The 19084-nt window shown below is 43.2% G+C and overlaps 1 protein-coding gene across 12 annotated transcripts in view; it reads right to left on the bottom strand.

Moving 5' to 3' along the window:
• KCNQ2 (potassium voltage-gated channel subfamily Q member 2) overlaps window positions 1-19084 on the bottom strand; it is a 119691-nt gene that overhangs the window by 8884 nt on the left and 91723 nt on the right. For 6 of the 12 annotated variants that reach the window (XM_073682926.1, XM_073682925.1, XM_073682927.1 and 3 more), the window contains one exon: window positions 1278-1501. In XM_073682926.1, the coding sequence (XP_073539027.1) occupies window positions 1278-1501 (224 nt within the window). Of the gene's footprint in view, window positions 1-1277; window positions 1505-19084 lie in introns of all 12 variants that reach the window. The other 6 variants (XM_073682924.1, XM_073682931.1, XM_073682920.1 and 3 more) reach the window with 1 other exon arrangement.

Raw genomic sequence — 19084 nt, 5'->3', positions numbered from 1 at the left:
CTTTAGAAGGGGTTGTCCACTACTTGGACAACCCCTTCTGAAAACCCATGCCCCCCCCCCCTCCCGCAGTAAAATAATAACACCTATACTCCCCTCCGGTGTTGGTACTGGTTTTCTCGGGGATTACGTGACATTCCGGCCAATCAGCGCTGACTTCACTCTCCACGCCGTCAGGCAAATCAAAACATCCGGATGAAGCGATAGCCGCTGCTGTTGCCTCTCACTTCCTTCAGATGTCAATTATGTCCATAGGAGAGGAGAGTGAAGCCAATACTGATTAGCCACAGGGACTACATAACATAATAATGTCACGCAAACACCGGGAGAGCCAAAGCCGACAGCACTGGAACAATTTTACTGGGAAGGAACATAGGGATTCAGAAAAAGTTGTCCGAGAAGTGGACAACCCCTTTAAGTCCTACACTATCTTTTACCACGGGAGAAACATGGTTTTATCACTTCGCTATCACGGACTGCCAGGAAAGTATGTATTAAATCTTTCTCTGCTCTAGACTACCAGAGATACTATTTCAGCATTAATTTTTACATTATTCCAGACCACAAGTTCAACCGCAAGCCTTAAAGTAAATGGGTCATCAGCAAATGATTCGTTTAAATTAGGTTTTTATAATGCATATTTTTTTCTTTTACTTTTCAGAACACAATCTGTATATTAAAAAAAATAAGGATTAGACATCTTCCGATTTTTGCAACTGGAGTTATTCTAGTCTCTAACATCCTGTTCTTGCAGGAAATTCACGTGTACATTAACAACCATAAACTCACCTAAACTCTATCCATTGCAATGAAGCTTCTAATGAGCATGTGCAAGGTCATTAGGAAGGGAGCGGGAGCAATATTAGCTGTGACATTACCAATTTGCAATTGGTGGTTACTGTTACCCTTCATGGCAATTCTGCCAGTGATGATAATGAGACTGCTGAAAACGTTTCCTGAAAAAAGTCTAAAATAGCCCCAGTGGTCAATGCGAAAATTGCAATATTTCTATTTCTTTATACAGATCTTGATATGAAAAATAAAAAACATTGTCAAAAAGTTAAACATAAAAATCAAATTTTCTGATGACAACTTCCCTTTAACTCCTCCAGGATCAATGAAGACCAGGGTTACAAGCATTAATCTTTTCACAAACGACCAGGGCTACAGGTCATTAGTAAAAATAGCATTACACTCTTTACTACCCTAGACGATTGAGAAGCTGGACTTGTTTATTAACCCATGGTCCTAGATAACATCAGGTCCATCAATAAACCCACCTTCAGAGTTCTGCCGTGATGCTGATCCCTTGATGCGGAAAGCCTGTCTAGTCCGTCCTCGATCTCCAAAGCTCCAGCTCTTGGGCACCTTGCTTGGGCTCTCCTCCATGCTTTGATCAGCACTGGGGGAACGACGCACCCCTTGAGACTGAGGTGAACCTTTTCCTTTTGTAGCAACATTTCTGGGGCTAGAAAACACCCTCTCCTTCAAGCTCACTTTCTGGCTGCTGGACAAAAAAATAAAGGTGCTGACAAATAATTCAGAAAGCAACTTGTAAGATTAATAGGGTGCAAAAGAAATATGTATATGAATGAGCAATGCAAAACCTGCTTTAAACCTCCTAGACCATTGCAGTGAAACTTCTTTGACCAACGCCAACTGAGAATACGTTCGTAACATTTTTTAATCTCAGCCTGTAAATGACTCCACCACTAAAAACTAAATCTTCTTATACCAATAGGAATACATACAGAAGTTCTTCTGTTTATTGTACTGGCCTTCCTGCTGAGCCAAGCAGTGACTAAGGCAGTGATATGGAGATCCAAAGGTATGTCACATTAGGAGAAGCCTACATCAGTTTTATGTGACCGCATTATCCTTATATAAGGTAAAAAAGTAAAGTCATTAAAGAGAATTTGACAGCAGGCTTAATCTACGAGTAGCATAATGTAGAGGCAGAGACCCTGATTCCAGCAATGTGTCACTTACTGGACTGTGTTTTACTGTTTCCATACAATCAGTGTTTTATCAGCAGGAGATTATCACTACAGGAAGAGCTGCTTGGTGCCTCCTTGTCCAACAGTTGCCAATCAGAGGTGTGGGCAGGGTTATAAAGGGCTCAGCATTCAGAGCTCAGCTAGATTTTCAGCAGAGAAAACTGTGATTCTATCAACCCAGTAAAGTGAGTGTAATATCACTGAAATCAGGCTCTATCCCTACATCATGCTGCTGTCAGATTACATGGCATAAACCTGCTGACAGATTCCCTTTAAATGACTACATCTGCTAGGAGTATTACAGGTGACTGATTATTATGGCGAGTGACTGCTGAATGACTTGTTATATGGTCCATTGGCACTTGTAATAGACAGACATCTGTCCTTTTAGACTCATAGTATATGGAATTATCAAAGTAGTTGACTTCAAACGGTGTCTATCCAGTCTCAGGCTTTCAGAATATGCAGGATGATTGCGTTTTGGGTTGAAGACCGTTGCTCTAAAGTCAACTGATCATTAACAAACGTAAAGTGGTCAAATTCCCTTTAAAAGTAAAGGCTAAAAATGGGGTACTTTTAAAGTGCAAGGCTGGTCTTAAAGCCTATACAAGGAGCGTTCCAATACCTGTGGATTATTGGAACATTCGACATTTATACATTCATTGTTTTGATGACAGAAACAATGTATCATGGAGAAATCACATATAAGATGGCATTTTCATGCAGACAGCAAATAAGTATACCAAGGCAATGTATCGGTAAGGAAGACACAAAGGTGCTGCAAGCAGACAACTCAAGACACGTGACAATCAATTCACAATGGTGGAATGAAGAATTGTGGAGGACGGGTTAAATATTTAGCTGATGCATGAAGGTAAATAACAAGCAATGTGTCTGAATTAGCCTACAGATGGTATGCCTAAATCAGTGTATACTGCACTCATAATGAACACTGTGAATTTCCCAATTACATTGGCACACAAGAACACAACACTCTTCCTTATGGGGAAAAATCTAACTACTATAATTGTAGTTCTCTGTATACTACTGCATCCTATGTACAATAATATGACTACTATAATACAGCCCCCATAAACAAGAATATGACTACTATAATCCTACCTCCTGCTATGTAACAGAATATAATAATGCCCTGTATGTACAAGAATATAACTAATATAATACTGTCCCCTATGTACAGTACAGACCAAAAGTTTGGACACACCTTCTCACTTAAAGATTTTTCTGTATTTTCATGACTATGAAAATTGTACATTCACACTGAAGGCATCAAAACTATGAATTAACACATGTGGAATTATATACTTAACAAAAAAGTGTGAAACAACTGAAAATATGTCTTATATTCTAGGTTCTACAAAGTAGCCACCTTTTGCTTTGATGACTGCTTTGCACACTCTTGGCATTCTCTTGATGAGCTTCAAGAGGTAGTCACCGGAAATGGTTTCCACTTCACAGGTGTGCCCTGTCAGGTTTAATAAGTGGGATTTCTTGCCTTATAAATGGGGTTGGGACCATCAGTTGTGTTGTGCAGAAGTCTGATGGATACACAGCTGATAGTCCTACTGAATAGACTGTTAGAATTTGTATTATGGCAAGAAAAAAGCAGCTAGGTAAAGAAAAATGAGTGGCCATCATTACTTTAAGAAATGAAGGTCAGTCAGTGCGAAAAATTGGGCAAACTTTGAAAGTGTCCCCAAGTGCAGTTGCAAAAACCATCAAGCGCTACAAAGAAACTGGCTCATATGAGGACCGCCCCAGGAAAGGAAGACCAAGAGTCACCTCTGCTTCTGAGTATAAGTTTATCCGAGTCACCAGCCTCAGAAATCGCAGGTTAACAGCAGCTCAGATTAGAGACCAGGTCAATGCCACACAGAGTTCTAGCAGCAGACACATCTCTACAACAACTGTTAAGAGGAGACTTTGTGCAGCAGGCCTTCATGGTAAAATAGCTGCTAGGAAACCAAAGGACAGACAACAAGCAGAAGAGACTTGTTTGGGCTAAAGAACACAAGGAATGGACATTAGACCAGTGGAAATCTGTGCTTTGGTCTCATGAGTCCAAATTTGAGATCTTTGGTTCCAACCACCGTGTCTTTGTGCGACGCAGAAAAGGTGAACGCATGGACTCTACATGCCTGGTTCCCACCGTGAAGCATGGAGGAGGAGGTGTGATGGTGTGGCGGTGCTTTGCTGGTGACACTGTTGGGGATTTATTCAAAATTGAAGGCATACTGAACCAGCATGGCTACCACAGCATCTTGCAGCGGCATGCTATTCCATCCGATTTGCGTTTAGTTAGACCATCATTTATTTTTCAACAGGACAATGACCCCAAACACACCTCCAGGCTGTGTAAGGGCTATTTGACCAAGAAGGAGAGTGATGGGGTGCTACGCCAGATGACCTGGCCTCCACAGTCACCAGACCTGAACCCAATCGAGATGGTTTGGGGTGAGCTGGACCGCAGAGTGAAGGCAAAAGGGCCAACAGGTGCTAAGCATATCTGGGAACTCCTTCAAGATTGTTGGAAGACCATTTCCAGTGACTACCTCTTGAAGCTCATCAAGAGAATTCCAAGAGTGTGCAAAGCAGTCATCAAAGCAAAAGGTGGCTACTTTGAGGAACCTAGAATATAAGACATATTTTCAGCTGTTTCACACTTTTTTGTTAAGTATATAATTCCACATGTGTTAATTCATAGTTTTGATGCCTTCAGTGTGAATGTACAATTTTCATAGTCATAAAAATACAGAAAAATCTTTAAATGAGAAGGTGTGTCCAAACTTTTGGTCTGTACTGTACATGAATATAACTACTATACTATCATCCTGCCCCCTATGTACAAAAATATAACTACTATAATACTGCCCCCTATGTACAAGAATATAACTTCTATAATACTGACCCCTATGTACAAGAATATAACTTCTATAATACTGACCCCTATGTACAAGAATATAACTACTATAATACTGATTCCTATGTAGAAGAATATAACTTCTATAATACTGACCCCTATGTACAAGAATATACCTTCTATAATACTGACCCCTATGTACAAGAATATAACTTCTATAATACTGTCCCTATGTACAAGAATATACCCACCATAATACTGCCCCTATATTCAAGAATATAACTACTATAATACTGCCCCTATGTACAAGAATACAACTACTATAATACTGCCTCCTATATACAAGAATACAACTACTATAATACTGCCCCTATGTACAAGAATATAACTACTATAATACTGCCCCCTTTATACAAGAATATAACTACTATAATACTGCCCCCTTTGTACAAGAATATAACTAGTATAATAATGCCCCCTGTGTACAAGAATATAACTAGTATAATACTGCCCCCTATATACAAGAATATAACTAGTATAATACTGCCCCCTATGTACAAGAATATAACTACTATAATACTGCCCCCTATGTACAAGAATATAACTTCTGTAATGCTGACCCCTATGTACAAGAATATAACTACTATAATACTGCCCCTATGTACAAGAATATAACTTCTATAATACTGACCCCTATGTACAAGAATATAACTTCTATGATACTGCCCCTATGTACAAGAATATACCCACTATAATACTGCCCCTATATTCAAGAATATAACTACTATAATACTGCCCCTATGTACAAGAATACAACTACTATAATACTGCCCACTATGTACAAGAATATAACTACTATAATACTGCCCCCTATATACAAGAATATAACTAGTATAATACTGCCTCCTATGTACAAGAATATAACTAGTATAATACTGCCCCCTATGTACAAGAATATAATTACTATAATACTGCCCCCTATATACAAGAATATAACTACTATAATACTGCCCTCTATGTACAAGAATATAACTACTATAACACTGCCCCCTATGTACAAGAGTATAACTACTATAATACTGCCTCCTATGTACAAGAATATATCTACTATAATATTGTCTCTATATACAAGAATATAACTAGTATAATACTGCCTCCTATATACAAGAATATAACTAGTATAATACTGCCTCCTATGTACAAGAATATAACTAGTATAATACTGCCCCCTATGTACAAGAATATAATTACTATAATACTGCTCCCTATATACAAGAATATAACTACTATAATACTGCGAGCTATGTACAAGAATATAACTACTATAATACTGCCCCCTATACACAAGAATGTAACTACTATAATACTGCCTCCTATATACAAGAATATAACTACTATAATACTGCCCCCTATGTACAAAAATATAATTACTTTAATACTGCCCTCTATGTACAAGAATATAACTACTATAATACTGCCGCCTATGTACAAGAATATAGCTACTATAATACTGCCTCCTATGTACAAGAATATATCTACTATAATACTGCCCCCTATATACAAGAATATAACTAGTATAATACTGCCTCCTATGTACAAGAATATAACTAGTATAATACTGCCCCTTTGTACAAGAATATAACTAGTATAATACTGCCCCTTATATACAAGAATATAACTAGCATAATACTGCCCCCTATATACAAGAATATAACTAGTATAACACTGCCCCCTATGTACAAGAATATAATTACTATAATACTGCCCCCTATGTACAAGAATATAGCTACTATAATACTGCCTCCTATGTACAAGAATATATCTACTATAATACTGCCTCTATTTACAAGAATATAACTAGTATAATACTGCCCCTATATACAAGAATATAACTACTATAATACTGCCTCCTATGTACAAGAATATAACTAGTATAATACTGCCCCTTTGTACAAGAATATAACTAGTATAATACTGCCCCTTATGTACAAGAATATATCTACTATAATACTGCCCCCTATATACAAGAATATAACTAGTATAATACTGCCCCCTATGTACAAGAATATAACTACTATAATACGGCCTATATGTACAAGAATATAACTAGTATAATACTGCCTCCTATGTACAAGAATATAACTACTATAATACTGCCCCCTATGTACAAGAAAATAACTACTATAATACTACTCCCTATGTACAAGAATATAACTACTATAAAACTGCTCCCTATGTACAAGAATATAACTACTATAATACTGCCCCCTACGTTCAAGGATATAATTACTATAATACTGCTCCCTATGTACAAGAATATAACTACTACTAGATGGTGGCCCAATTCTAACGCATCGGGTATTCTAGCATATGTCTCCCGACTAGTGTTGAGCCACCCCCGTAGTGTTCGAGTTCGGTTCGGTTCGTCGAACACCCGTGTGTTCGCCGAACTGTTCGTCGAACTGTTCGTCGAACACCTTCGAACACCGTTAAAACCAATGGCAGGCAAACAAAAACACATAGAAACACATAGAAAACACCTTCAAAGGTGTCCAAAAGCTGACAAACTGCTCAGAAGACATAACTAACACATGGAAAAGTGACAAGTACATATAGTCATGCGAAAATAAAAGAGGTGGAGGAGTAAAAGGAGGGGGAGACACAGATATAGGCATGTCATGCCCTTCTAAAATCCAAAAAGTGAGAAGCAGACACGGTCAGTCCGCTCCTGCCCGTGCCACCTCCGTGTCGCCGGGTTTGTGCCAGAGCCGCGGTGAACCCTGATGGCCAGCCCCCCTCTCCCAATACTGGTGCCTGTCCGCTGGTGGGTCGAGCGAGCCCCCCTGTGGTGGAGGCAGCTCTAAGCTTTTTAATTTAAATTGTCTCTCTAATTTGAATAAATACACTTTAAATCCATTTACAAGGATCTATTGGAGGGCAAGTCTCATGCCAGCAGCCGCGTAATTCCAGCTCCAGTAGCGTCCACTAAAGCTGCTGCAGTTAAAAAGCTTTTATAAGGATCGAGCTCGGCTGTCCACCGCAAGGCATCCTACTGCCAGTCCGAGCCCCTATGCCTTGGGGTGCCTCCTGATGCTCTTCACTGAGTATCCCGTGGTCCCGAAGCATTTCCTTTGAAAAAATTAAGTGTCCAAACTACAGGTGGTGTAGCTTGCTTAACAGCCGGGATAATCCGCTGACTAGCAGACACTGCTACTAGGCACAAAGTATTTCCTGGGCTAGATGCAGTTAAAAATTTGTAATTAGATACTCTCGTTGGATGCTGAGAAAGCATTCCATAGAGTCTCCTGGCACGCCATATATGATTCTCTTAAAAAGCTTGGGGTAGGGGTCTAGGGGACCCTTTTATAGCCAAAATCACGGCCCTGTATCGCAATACGTCACCTAGGCTGAAGATAAATGGAACTGTAGCACCCTGAGGGCTCGGTTGCTACAGAGGTATTGCACCTTACCCAGAGGTGTGATATCTCACTCTCAGGTAATGATGTAGTGTGGATCAGGACCCGACACCTGCATGCATTACACCACATTGCCGTGGGGCAGGGCGACCAATATGCCCCTGAGATGGGCACGACAGTCCCTGTCCCTGGCTGGAGTGGGGGGAGGGAACACTGAGGAAGGGGAACCCTGTAGTGCAGGAGCAGGGAGGAAGCAGTTCCTGGGTGCATTGAGAAGGGAGTATAAAAGGTGGGCACCATCTTAGTTCAGTGCAGAGAAGTCTGAGCAGAAGTGGCAGGGAGCAGGGGCTCTGCATGAGCTCTGCTCCGGAGGCGGGCCTAGTAACAGAGGCCCAGGCCTGGAAGAGGGAGAAGGAAGGAAGAGGAGCGGAGAAGGCTCCAGGAACGAGGAATGAAGGGATCCCAGGGGTGCGGACGGGCGAGTCGCCACCGCACGCCCGAATCCACCTGCGTGGAGGGGTCAGGCCAAAGGGGGAGACCGGTCCCCGAACTAGTGGAGGCAGGAAACGACCCTCAGCTAGAAACCGGAGGCTCTGACATTTTATGTGGCGCAGCCCCTCGCTACACCCGCTAGGAAGGCACCACATAGGGTCAGGGAAACTGGCGCCAAGTTTACCAAGAGGAGGCCCGAGGCAGCCGGACAGAAGTGTTGGTAAGAAAGGCCATACAAAGGACACACAAAGGGGGTCCTGTGAAGTGCTCCAAAGTTATCTGGGAGTTGTCTGAGCCCCTCACCTGGTGAGCACAGTACGACGTGGGCAGCCGTTACCTGCAGACGTGGTCTGGATAATAAGAACTGTGAGTAAAGGCCCTGAACTGCATCACTGACTCCGTGTCGTTACTGCTGCTGCCCTGCACCATCACCCCCATCCTCCGCATACACTGCCCTGAGGCTATACTCCTCCCGTGGGGAGTTATGCTACGCTCTGCTGCACCCACAACACCAGCCTCAGCGGTCTGCCCTGTAGCGGCGGTTCACTCTGACCGCAATCCACGGGTGGCGTAGTCGTACATTTAAACATCAAAACCACATAAATAGTTCCGCCACTGGTTTGACCGCCCTGAGCCACGGAACCGGGTCGCCGCCACGAAGACTACAACCACCAGCATCCACCAAAAAGGGTCCGGCTCCGGGTGTCCCAAGGCCCAGGGGGTGCGTCAGAACATTTTCATCACCTTTCACAATCACCAATGGGACAAGGCAGGGATGTCCTCTGTCCCCTCTCTTATACATCCTAGTGACGGAGCACCTGCTCTCATCAATTCGCCATAACCCCAATATTAGGTGGATTGAGGTGGGAGGCACAGAGTACAAGTGCTCTCTATTTGCTGATGATGTCCTAGTATATATCACTCAATCACATATATCCATCCCTGCTGTTATGGCTGAAATAGATCACTTTGTTACATGGTCAAATTTTAAAATCAATGCAGCGAAGTCTGAGGCCCTCGATATCTCCCTCCCCAAATCCATATAGGATTCCATCCAGTCCAACTTTCCTTTTGCCTGGCCCTCACAGGGTATCAAATACTTAGGAATTCCTATTCATAGAGACCTCTCCCATCTATGTTATCTTAATTTTGGGCCCTTTATTGAACAACTCCATACAGACCACGGTTGGCAAGTTAGAACTGTAAGATTCACTACGTGAACCGCTGGTGTTTTGTGGAAAAGCACATGTACACTGCGTTCCAAATTATTATGCAAAAAGTGTTTAGGAGTGATAAGGGAAGAATTTGTTTGTTTGTCAGTTAAACTCATTGATGGTGATGTGTGTCAGGGCTCTTTATATCACTGTAAGCAATTGCAGACACCTGTGCTAATTAGTTTGACAGGTGTGTCCAATGAAAGGCAAGACTACTTAAGAAGGCTCTCTCACATTATTAAGCAGCCTACATTTTCTGCCAAAATGGGAAAGAAAAAGGATGTGTCGGCTGCTGAGAAGCAACAAATTGTGGAGTGTTTAGGTCAAGGCATGACTACAATCAACATTGTGCGATGATCAGGATGAAGTGTCTTGGCAATCAAGAAGTATGTAGCTGATTCACAGTACACACGTGTGCGTGCTGATAAGGGCAAATTGAGGACTCTTTCCTACAGGCAATTACGTCAGGTTGAAAGAGCAGCGGCAAAAAAGCCTTGTCATAGCAGCAGACAAGTTTTTGAAGCTGCTTGTGCCTCCAACGTCCCCCGAACAACAAGATGCAGGGTCCTTCAGAGGTTTGCAGCTGTGCATACGCCATCCTGTCGACCTCCTCTATCCACTTCACACAAGCAGAAACGGCTCCAGTGGGCCAAACATTACATGAAGACTGATTTCAAAACAGTTTTGTTCACGGATGAGTGCCGTGCAGCGCTCGATGGTCCAGATGGATGGAGTGGAGGATGGCTGGTTGATGGACACCCCACGCAAACACGGCTACAGCGCCAACAAGGAGGAGGTGGAGTAATGTTTTGGGCTGGAATCATGGGGAGAGAGATTTTCGGCCCCTTTAGGATCCCTGAAGGCGCTAAAGATGAACTCCATAATGTATGTGGATTTTCTCAAACAGCACTTCCTGCCATGGTTCAAGAAGAAGAACCGTGTATTTCACAGCAAGATCATTTTTCTGCATGATAATGCACCATCTCATGCTGCACATAAAACATCTGCATCTCTGGCTGATATGGGCATAAAAGGGGACAAACTTATGGTGTGACCCCCATGCTCCCCTGACCTCTACCCCATTCAGAACCTTTGGAGCATCATTAAAAGGAGTGTCTATGATGGCGGGAAGCAGTTCACATCTAAGCAACAGCTCTGGGAGGGTATTCTGTCCTCATGCAAAACAACTGAAGCAGAAACCATCCAAAACCTGACAAATTCAATGGACGAGAGAGTTCAGAAGCTCCTTTCGAACAATGGGTCCTATGTGAAAATGTAACATCACCTAGAATAAAGTTTTGAGTTGAAAACTGTTTGATTTCAGTTTCTAACAACCTGCTAATGCTTATAATTTCAAAAATGACCATTTTTTTGGTCTTTATTAAAATGAAAAGGTTGATCGAAAAGTTTGGGGGATCTAAGAGTGTGGCAACCCAGTAGTCATGATTACTTCGAATTCTGACAATATGAGGGTCATGCTGCAGGTAGTGCAGCAAGAAGGCACTTATGTGTCTTGCGCATCTCGGAGCCCCAAAATTATTTTAGATGCAGCTAAAAATTATTTTTAATTTTAAATCTGGTGAAGCTTTAGTATAGATGGCCTAATAGGATCAGTGCTGCACACTGCTACAAAACCCAAATTATTTTCCAGCCAAGATACAGATAAACATGATTAGTAATTTGAAAGCTTAAAACGGTTGGTAGGGTGATTTTAACCAATCATCAAGCTTTTACTCTCCCCAGGATGACACAGGGGTAGAAAAGTCGTTTCAGATCCATGATTTGTTCATCTTTATGAACGTGAGTCTGTCTACATTATCAGTGGAGAGCCGCGTGCGCTTATCTGTCAGCACACCACCAGCAGCGCTGAACACACGTTCAGACAGAACGCTGGCTGCGGGGCATGACAAGATCTCCAAGGCGTAAGTGGCTAGCTCCGGCCATTTATCCAGATTGGAAGCCCAAAAGAGCAAGGGTCCAGTGACACAGTCATGGCTTCAATGTTTACTTGGAGATACTCCTGTACCATCATCTCTAGGCGTTGACTATGTGTCAGACTTCTTGTCTCCTGTGGCCTTGCAAAGGATGGGCTAAAAAAGTGGTGAAATGATTCCGCAAAATTGATGTTACCAGCAGATACTGTGGTTCTGTTACGGTTTGAGTGCTGAACACTTGACGGTCCCACGGTTGGCAAGTTGGAACTGTGAGATTCACTACGTGCACCACTGGTATTTTGTGGAAAAGCACATGTAAGATTCTGCAACAGTCTCTGCTGATACTCCTGCATGCGTGCATCCCTTTCTATGGCAGGAATAATTTCTGCAAATTTACTTTTGTACCGGGGATCTAACAGTGTGGCAACCCAGTAGTCAGGATTATTTCTAATTCTCACAATTCGAGGGTCATGATGCAGGTAGTGCAGCAAGAAGGCACTCATGTGTGTTGCGCATCCAGGAGCACCAAGTCCCTGTTGTGTTGGTGGCGAGGTAACAATCATGCTTCCTTCCTCTGTCCTCTCCCCCCAACCTCGCACAACAGAAATGTGATCAAGGTCTCCCTCATCTGATGAGTCTTCCATCAGTTCGTCCTCCACTTCTTCCTGGGCTCCTGCACCTTCCTCACTAGTTTGGCTGCTACCATGCGCCCTGGTAAAACCATCTCCCCCACCCTCACATGCCTGCCGCCTTGGTGCTGCCGACCGTCTGGACCTTGCAGATGTTAGCCCTTCCGCATACAACTCCTCCTCCTCTACTTCCTCCACCTCCTCTTGTGCCACCACCTGACTCCGAATTCTGTTTAACATGTGCTCCAGCATGTAAATCACCGGAATAGTCATGCTGATAATGGCATCGTCAGCACTAAACATCTTCGTCGCCATTTCAAAACTGTGCAGAAGGGTGCATAGGTCCCTGATCTGAGACCACTCCTCCAGCGTGATTTGCCCCACCTCTGAATCTCGTTGGCCCAGGCTATACGTCAGAACGTATTGCACCAGGGCTTGTTGGTGCTGCCACAGTCGCTGCAACATGTGCAGAGTTGAATTCCACTGGGTAGGCACATCGCATTTTAGCCGGTGAAGTGGCAGGCCCAACGACTTCTGTAGAGATGTAAGTCGCTGAGCTGCGGGATGCGAACGGCGGAAGTGAGCACACAGCGACCGTGCCCTCTGCAGAAGGCCATCTAGTCTGGGATAGTGGGCTAAAAATTGCTGGACAACCAGGTTCAACACGTGAGCCATACAAGGCACGTGTGTGACATTGCCCCGGCGAAGGGCCGCACCCAGGTTTGCAGCATTGTCGCACACGGCCTTCCCTGGTTTCAGGTCCAGTGGAGACAACCATTCATGAAATTGGTTCTCCAGAGCTGACCACAACTCCTCAGCTGTGTGACTCACATTTCCCAGACATTTCAATGTAAAAACCGCCTGATGACGTTGAGCCCTACTGCCAGCATAGTAAGGAGGTGTGCAGGATCCCTTCTGCGCAGTTAGAAAGCTTGTGGCATGACCAGACAGGCTTTGGGTGCAGGTGGAAGACCGAGAGGAGGTTGAGGAGGCAGAAGCAGTGGAGGAACTTTGACATAAAGAGGATTGACGCACAACTCGTGGGGACGGCAAGACTTGGACAGCAGCCCCTTGTCCTGCTGTCACCATAGTTACCCAGTGCCCAGTCAGCGACATGTAACGCCCCTGTCCATGCCTACTCGTCCAAGTGTCTGTGGTGAAATGCACCCTGTCACACACAGAGTTTCTCAAAGAAGCGGTGATGTTGTGTGCGACATGCTGGTGGAGCGCAGGCACACCTTTCTTTGAGAAGTAGTGCCGACTGGGCATCTGGTACTGGGGCACTGCGACGGACATAAGGTCTCGAAAATCCTCTGTGTCCACCAGGCGGAAAGGCAGCATTTCTGTAGCCAAGAGCTTGCAGATGGTGAAATTCAACCTCTTAGCTTTCTCATGGCTAGGAGGAAATGGTCTTTTACTTGTCCACATCTGAGGGACCGAGGGCTGGCTATTGTGCTTAGACGGGGTTGATAAGGGTGTCCCCGGCAAACTGCCGGTCTGTGAGGAAGATGCAGGCGGACATGTTAGGTTGCCTTGATCCAAAGGTGGTGCTATCGATGTCGGACAGCGCTCAACACCAGCTGGTGTTCCCACCTCCAAAGAAAATGATGACCTGCCAATCACGCTGGCTGTTGCGGGTAAAGAGGTGGCAGGTCTGCGCCCCAAAACAGGTGTGACTGCTGTCCCCCCAGTCACAGAGGATGAAGAGGCCGCGGATGCACAAGATATGGCAGACGGTGGTTGGCCCGGCCGGCTAGGCCGCATTGTAGCACACTGAGCTTCCCACTGCAACTTATGCTTCATGTCCATGTGCCGGTTCATGCATGAAGTACTCAAACTATGTATTTTTTGGCCTCTACTTAGCTTTTGCTGACAAATGTTGCAGATAACACGAGTTGGGTCATCTTTATCGATCTGAAAAAATGCCCAGGCTATGCAAGGCTTAGCACCCATGCGACCTGAAGAGCCACCACGACTTGTGGTGAGAGGCAGAGTTGTGTTTGAGGATGCAGTTGTTGACGTGCTTCCAGTACTACGTCTCTGTCCAGGAAGGCGCAACCTGACCTCGTCGTCACTAGCATCTTCCTCCACCTCCTCTGCTGACCTCATCTCTTGGCTGACTGTGGGTTGACAGTAAGTGGGATCTCCAACCTCATCATCATCACCCTGTGCGTTATCACACCCGTCGTCCTCAGAGCCAACCTGTTCCTGCCCTGACAAAAAACTAAAGTTGTCGCTCCAATCAGGTATTTGAGTCTTATCATCGTCTTCCTCATTGTCTCCACCAACAGGAGTTACAGTTTGGGAATGAGGGTCTACATTATGGTCAGAACCTTCTGCGTCTGGTCCTGGATCCGACTCATAAAGATTCTGGGCATCAGTGTAGATCATTTCCTTGTCTGGATTCACAGAAGCGCTGGAGTCGACCTCTGATTCCCAGGCTATAGTATGAGTAAACAGCTCTGCAGACTCAACCATCTGTTCTACCTCATACTCAGACGGGCAGCTGGAGATTTGGGAGCTGTGAGGAAGCAAGTGCGATTGGGGTGACACCTTTGAGGACTGGAGTATTTGTGATGTTGAAGTTGATGTGGAGGAGAGCCCACTTAAAGGAGCACTTGATATCCGTTGAAGCACCTGCTGTTTTTGTGCCTCATCTGGAATTTGTAGCGATTGGCGTGGCCGTAAGAAAGGGATCTTATCACATTGTCCGCTAAAAGAAGTAGACATTTTAGTTTGGCTGGAAGATGGTCTTTCTTCTGCAGATGTTACTGTTGCTTTAACACCTACCCCACGGACACAACCTTTTTTCCCCTTCCCAACACGCCTATTCCCCTTTCCACCAGCAGCAGGCCTTTTTCCACTCATTTTGGTGGTTAACTAATTCACAACTCTGGAGTTGTTTGCACAAAAAAACAATGGATGGTAACCGAGCAGAGCTGAGTGGCCAAACTGTGGTATTAGGCCAAAACTATTGGCTGGGTTAGATGCAGAAAAAAATTATATTCAATTTGCAACCTGATGGAGGTCAGTATAGATGGACTAATACAACAAGTCCCACACACAGCTAGAAGCCCAATATTTTTTCAGAGCTAGATGCAGAAAAAAATTATATTCAGTTTGCAACCTGATGGAGGTCAGTATAGATGGACTAACAGAGAAAGTCCCACACACTGCTAGAAGGCCAAATATTTTTTCAGAGCTAGATGCAGAAAAAAATTATATTCAGTTTGCAACCTGATGGAGGTCAGTATAGATGGACTAATACAACAAGTCCCACACACAGCTAGAAGCCCAAATATTTTTTCAGAGGTACTGTAGATGCAGATAAAAATTATTTTTAATTTGCAACCTGATGGAGGTCAGTATAGATGGACTAATAGAGAAAGTCCGACACACTGCTAGAAGGCCAAATATTTTTTCAGAGCTAGATGCAGAAAAAAATTATATTCAGTTTGCAACCTGATGGAGGTCTGTATAGATGGATTAATAGAACAAGACCCACACACAGCTAGAAGCCCAATATTTTTTCAGAGGTAGATGCAGAAAAAAATATATTCAGTTTGCAACCTGATGGAGGTCAGTATAGATGGACTAATACAACAAGTCCCACACACAGCTAGAAGCCCAATATTTTTTCAGAGGTAGATGCAGAAAAAAATATATTCAGTTTGCAACCTGATGGAGGTCAGTATAGATGGACTAATACAACAAGTCCCACACACAGCTAGAAGCCCAATATTTTTTCAGAGGTAGATGCAGAAAAAAATATATTCAGTTTGCAACCTGATGGAGGTCTGTATAGATGGATTAATAGAACAAGACCCACACACAGCTAGAAGCCCAATATTTTTTCAGAGGTAGATGCAGAAAAAAATATATTCAGTTTGCAACCTGATGGAGGTCAGTATAGATGGACTAATACAACAAGTCCCACACACAGCTAGAAGCCCAATATTTTTTCAGAGGTAGATGCAGAAAAAAATATATTCAGTTTGCAACCTGATGGAGGTCAGTATAGATGGACTAATACAACAAGTCCCACACACAGCTAGAAGCCCAATATTTTTTCAGAGGTAGATGCAGAAAAAAATATATTCAGTTTGCAACTTGATGGAGGTCAGTATAGATGGACTAATACAACAAGTCCCACACACAGCTAGAAGCCCAATATTTTTTCAGAGGTAGATGCAGAAAAAAATATATTCAGTTTGCAACCTGATGGAGGTCAGTATAGATGGACTAATACAACAAGTCCCACACACAGCTAGAAGCCCAATATTTTTTCAGAGGTAGATGCAGAAAAAAATATATTCAGTTTGCAACCTGATGGAGGTCAGTATAGATGGACTAATACAACAAGTCCCACACACAGCTAGAAGCCCAATATTTTTTCAGAGGTAGATGCAGAAAAAAATATATTCAGTTTGCAACCTGATGGAGGTCAGTATAGATGGACTAATACAACAAGTCCCACACACAGCTAGAAGCCCAAATATTTTTTCAGAGGTACTGTAGATGCAGATAAAAATTATTTTTAATTTGCAACCTGATGGAGGTCAGTATAGATGGACTAATAGAGAAAGTCCGACACACTGCTAGAAGGCCAAATATTTTTTCAGAGCTAGATGCAGAAAAAAATTATATTCAGTTTGCAACCTGATGGAGGTCTGTATAGATGGATTAATAGAACAAGACCCACACACAGCTAGAAGCCCAATATTTTTTCAGAGGTAGATGCAGAAAAAAATATATTCAGTTTGCAACCTGATGGAGGTCAGTATAGATGGACTAATACAACAAGTCCCACACACAGCTAGAAGCCCAATATTTTTTCAGAGGTAGATGCAGAAAAAAATATATTCAGTTTGCAACCTGATGGAGGTCAGTATAGATGGACTAATACAACAAGTCCCACACACAGCTAGAAGCCCAATATTTTTTCAGAGGTAGATGCAGAAAAAATATATTCAGTTTGCAACCTGATGGAGGTCAGTATAGATGGACTAATACAACAAGTCCCACACACAGCTAGAAGCCCAATATTTTTTCAGAGGTAGATGCAGAAAAAAATATATTCAGTTTGCAACCTGATGGAGGTCAGTATAGATGGACTAATACAACAAGTCCCACACACAGCTAGAAGCCCAATATTTTTTCAGAGGTAGATGCAGAAAAAAATATATTCAGTTTGCAACCTGATGGAGGTCAGTATAGATGGACTAATACAACAAGTCCCACACACAGCTAGAAGCCCAAATATTTTTTCAGAGGTACTGTAGATGCAGATAAAAATTATTTTTAATTTGCAACCTGATGGAGGTCAGTATAGATGGACTAATAGAGAAAGTCCGACACACTGCTAGAAGGCCAAATATTTTTTCAGAGCTAGATGCAGAAAAAAATTATATTCAGTTTGCAACCTGATGGAGGTCAGTATAGATGGACTAATAGAGAAAGTCCCACACACTGCTAGAAGGCCAAATATTTTTTCAGAGGTACTGTAGATGCAGATAAAAATTAGTTTTAATTTGCAACCTGATGGAGGTCAGTATAGATGGACTAATAGAATGATGCTATGCCCAAAAGATTTTACTTCACTAGGTGCAGTAAAAAAATTGGTATTCTATACACAGGTGGTATATCTTGCAACACAGATAGGCTACTCCACTGACTAACACACTCTGCAATAGGCCAAAAAGGATTAGCTTTGCTAGATTCAGCCAAATGCTGTGAAAAAAAACTTGCACAGCACTGGCACAGACCTGCCTGGCAAAAACTGATAGGAACTGATGTAACCTAGTCCTGAAAAGGACTCCAATTACAATTAGTCTTTATTCCCACAATCTATCTATTTAAGAGCACAGACCTCCCTGATAAAAGTCGTAGGAAATGCTGTAACCTAGTCCTTAAAAGGACTGCAATCACAACTATTCCCTACTCCCAAGCTATCTGTAGATTTGTGCGAAAATTGGCTTGAAATTAACAAGGTATAGCGCACACAGCAACAGCGGTGCCGTCTAACACGCAGCTGCAGCAGTGAGAAAATGGTGGCGACAGGGAAAATGGCTGGGTCTTATAGGGCAAGGACATGTGACATACACTGCCAATGACACATGCCCTTGCTTGTGTGAAAAAAAGCACTTCGCTCCGTGTGTGCGCTGCTGATAGGCTGACAGATTGCACCTCCCCACTGTAAATGAGGGAAAGAGAAAAAAAAATGGAGATCTTCATTGTTCCTGCAGAGATCCATCCCCTGCCCCTCCCCCCACCCCGCTGTACACTCAAACTGCGTATTAACATTAATTTTCATCATTACTGAGAAAAAATCCAGTTATGATTTTGGTGCACGAACAGTTATCGAACATAACCTCGAACAGCCGAATTTTTCTCAAATTGTTCGTGTTCGCCGAACGGCTCGAACACCGCCCAAAACAGCTCGAATTTGAGATTGGCGAACAGTTCGAGTAGAACAACGCTCATCTCTACTCCCGACCCTCCTTTATAATGCCCCATGCAGGAAG

The sequence above is a fragment of the Phyllobates terribilis genome, unplaced genomic scaffold (assembly GCF_046119375.1).
Source record: "Phyllobates terribilis strain yellow unplaced genomic scaffold, ASM4611937v1 Scaffold_5__5_contigs__length_657084704, whole genome shotgun sequence".
Classification (NCBI taxonomy): Eukaryota; Metazoa; Chordata; class Amphibia; order Anura; family Dendrobatidae; genus Phyllobates; species Phyllobates terribilis.
This window is presented reverse-complemented; position numbering and strand designations above follow the sequence as displayed.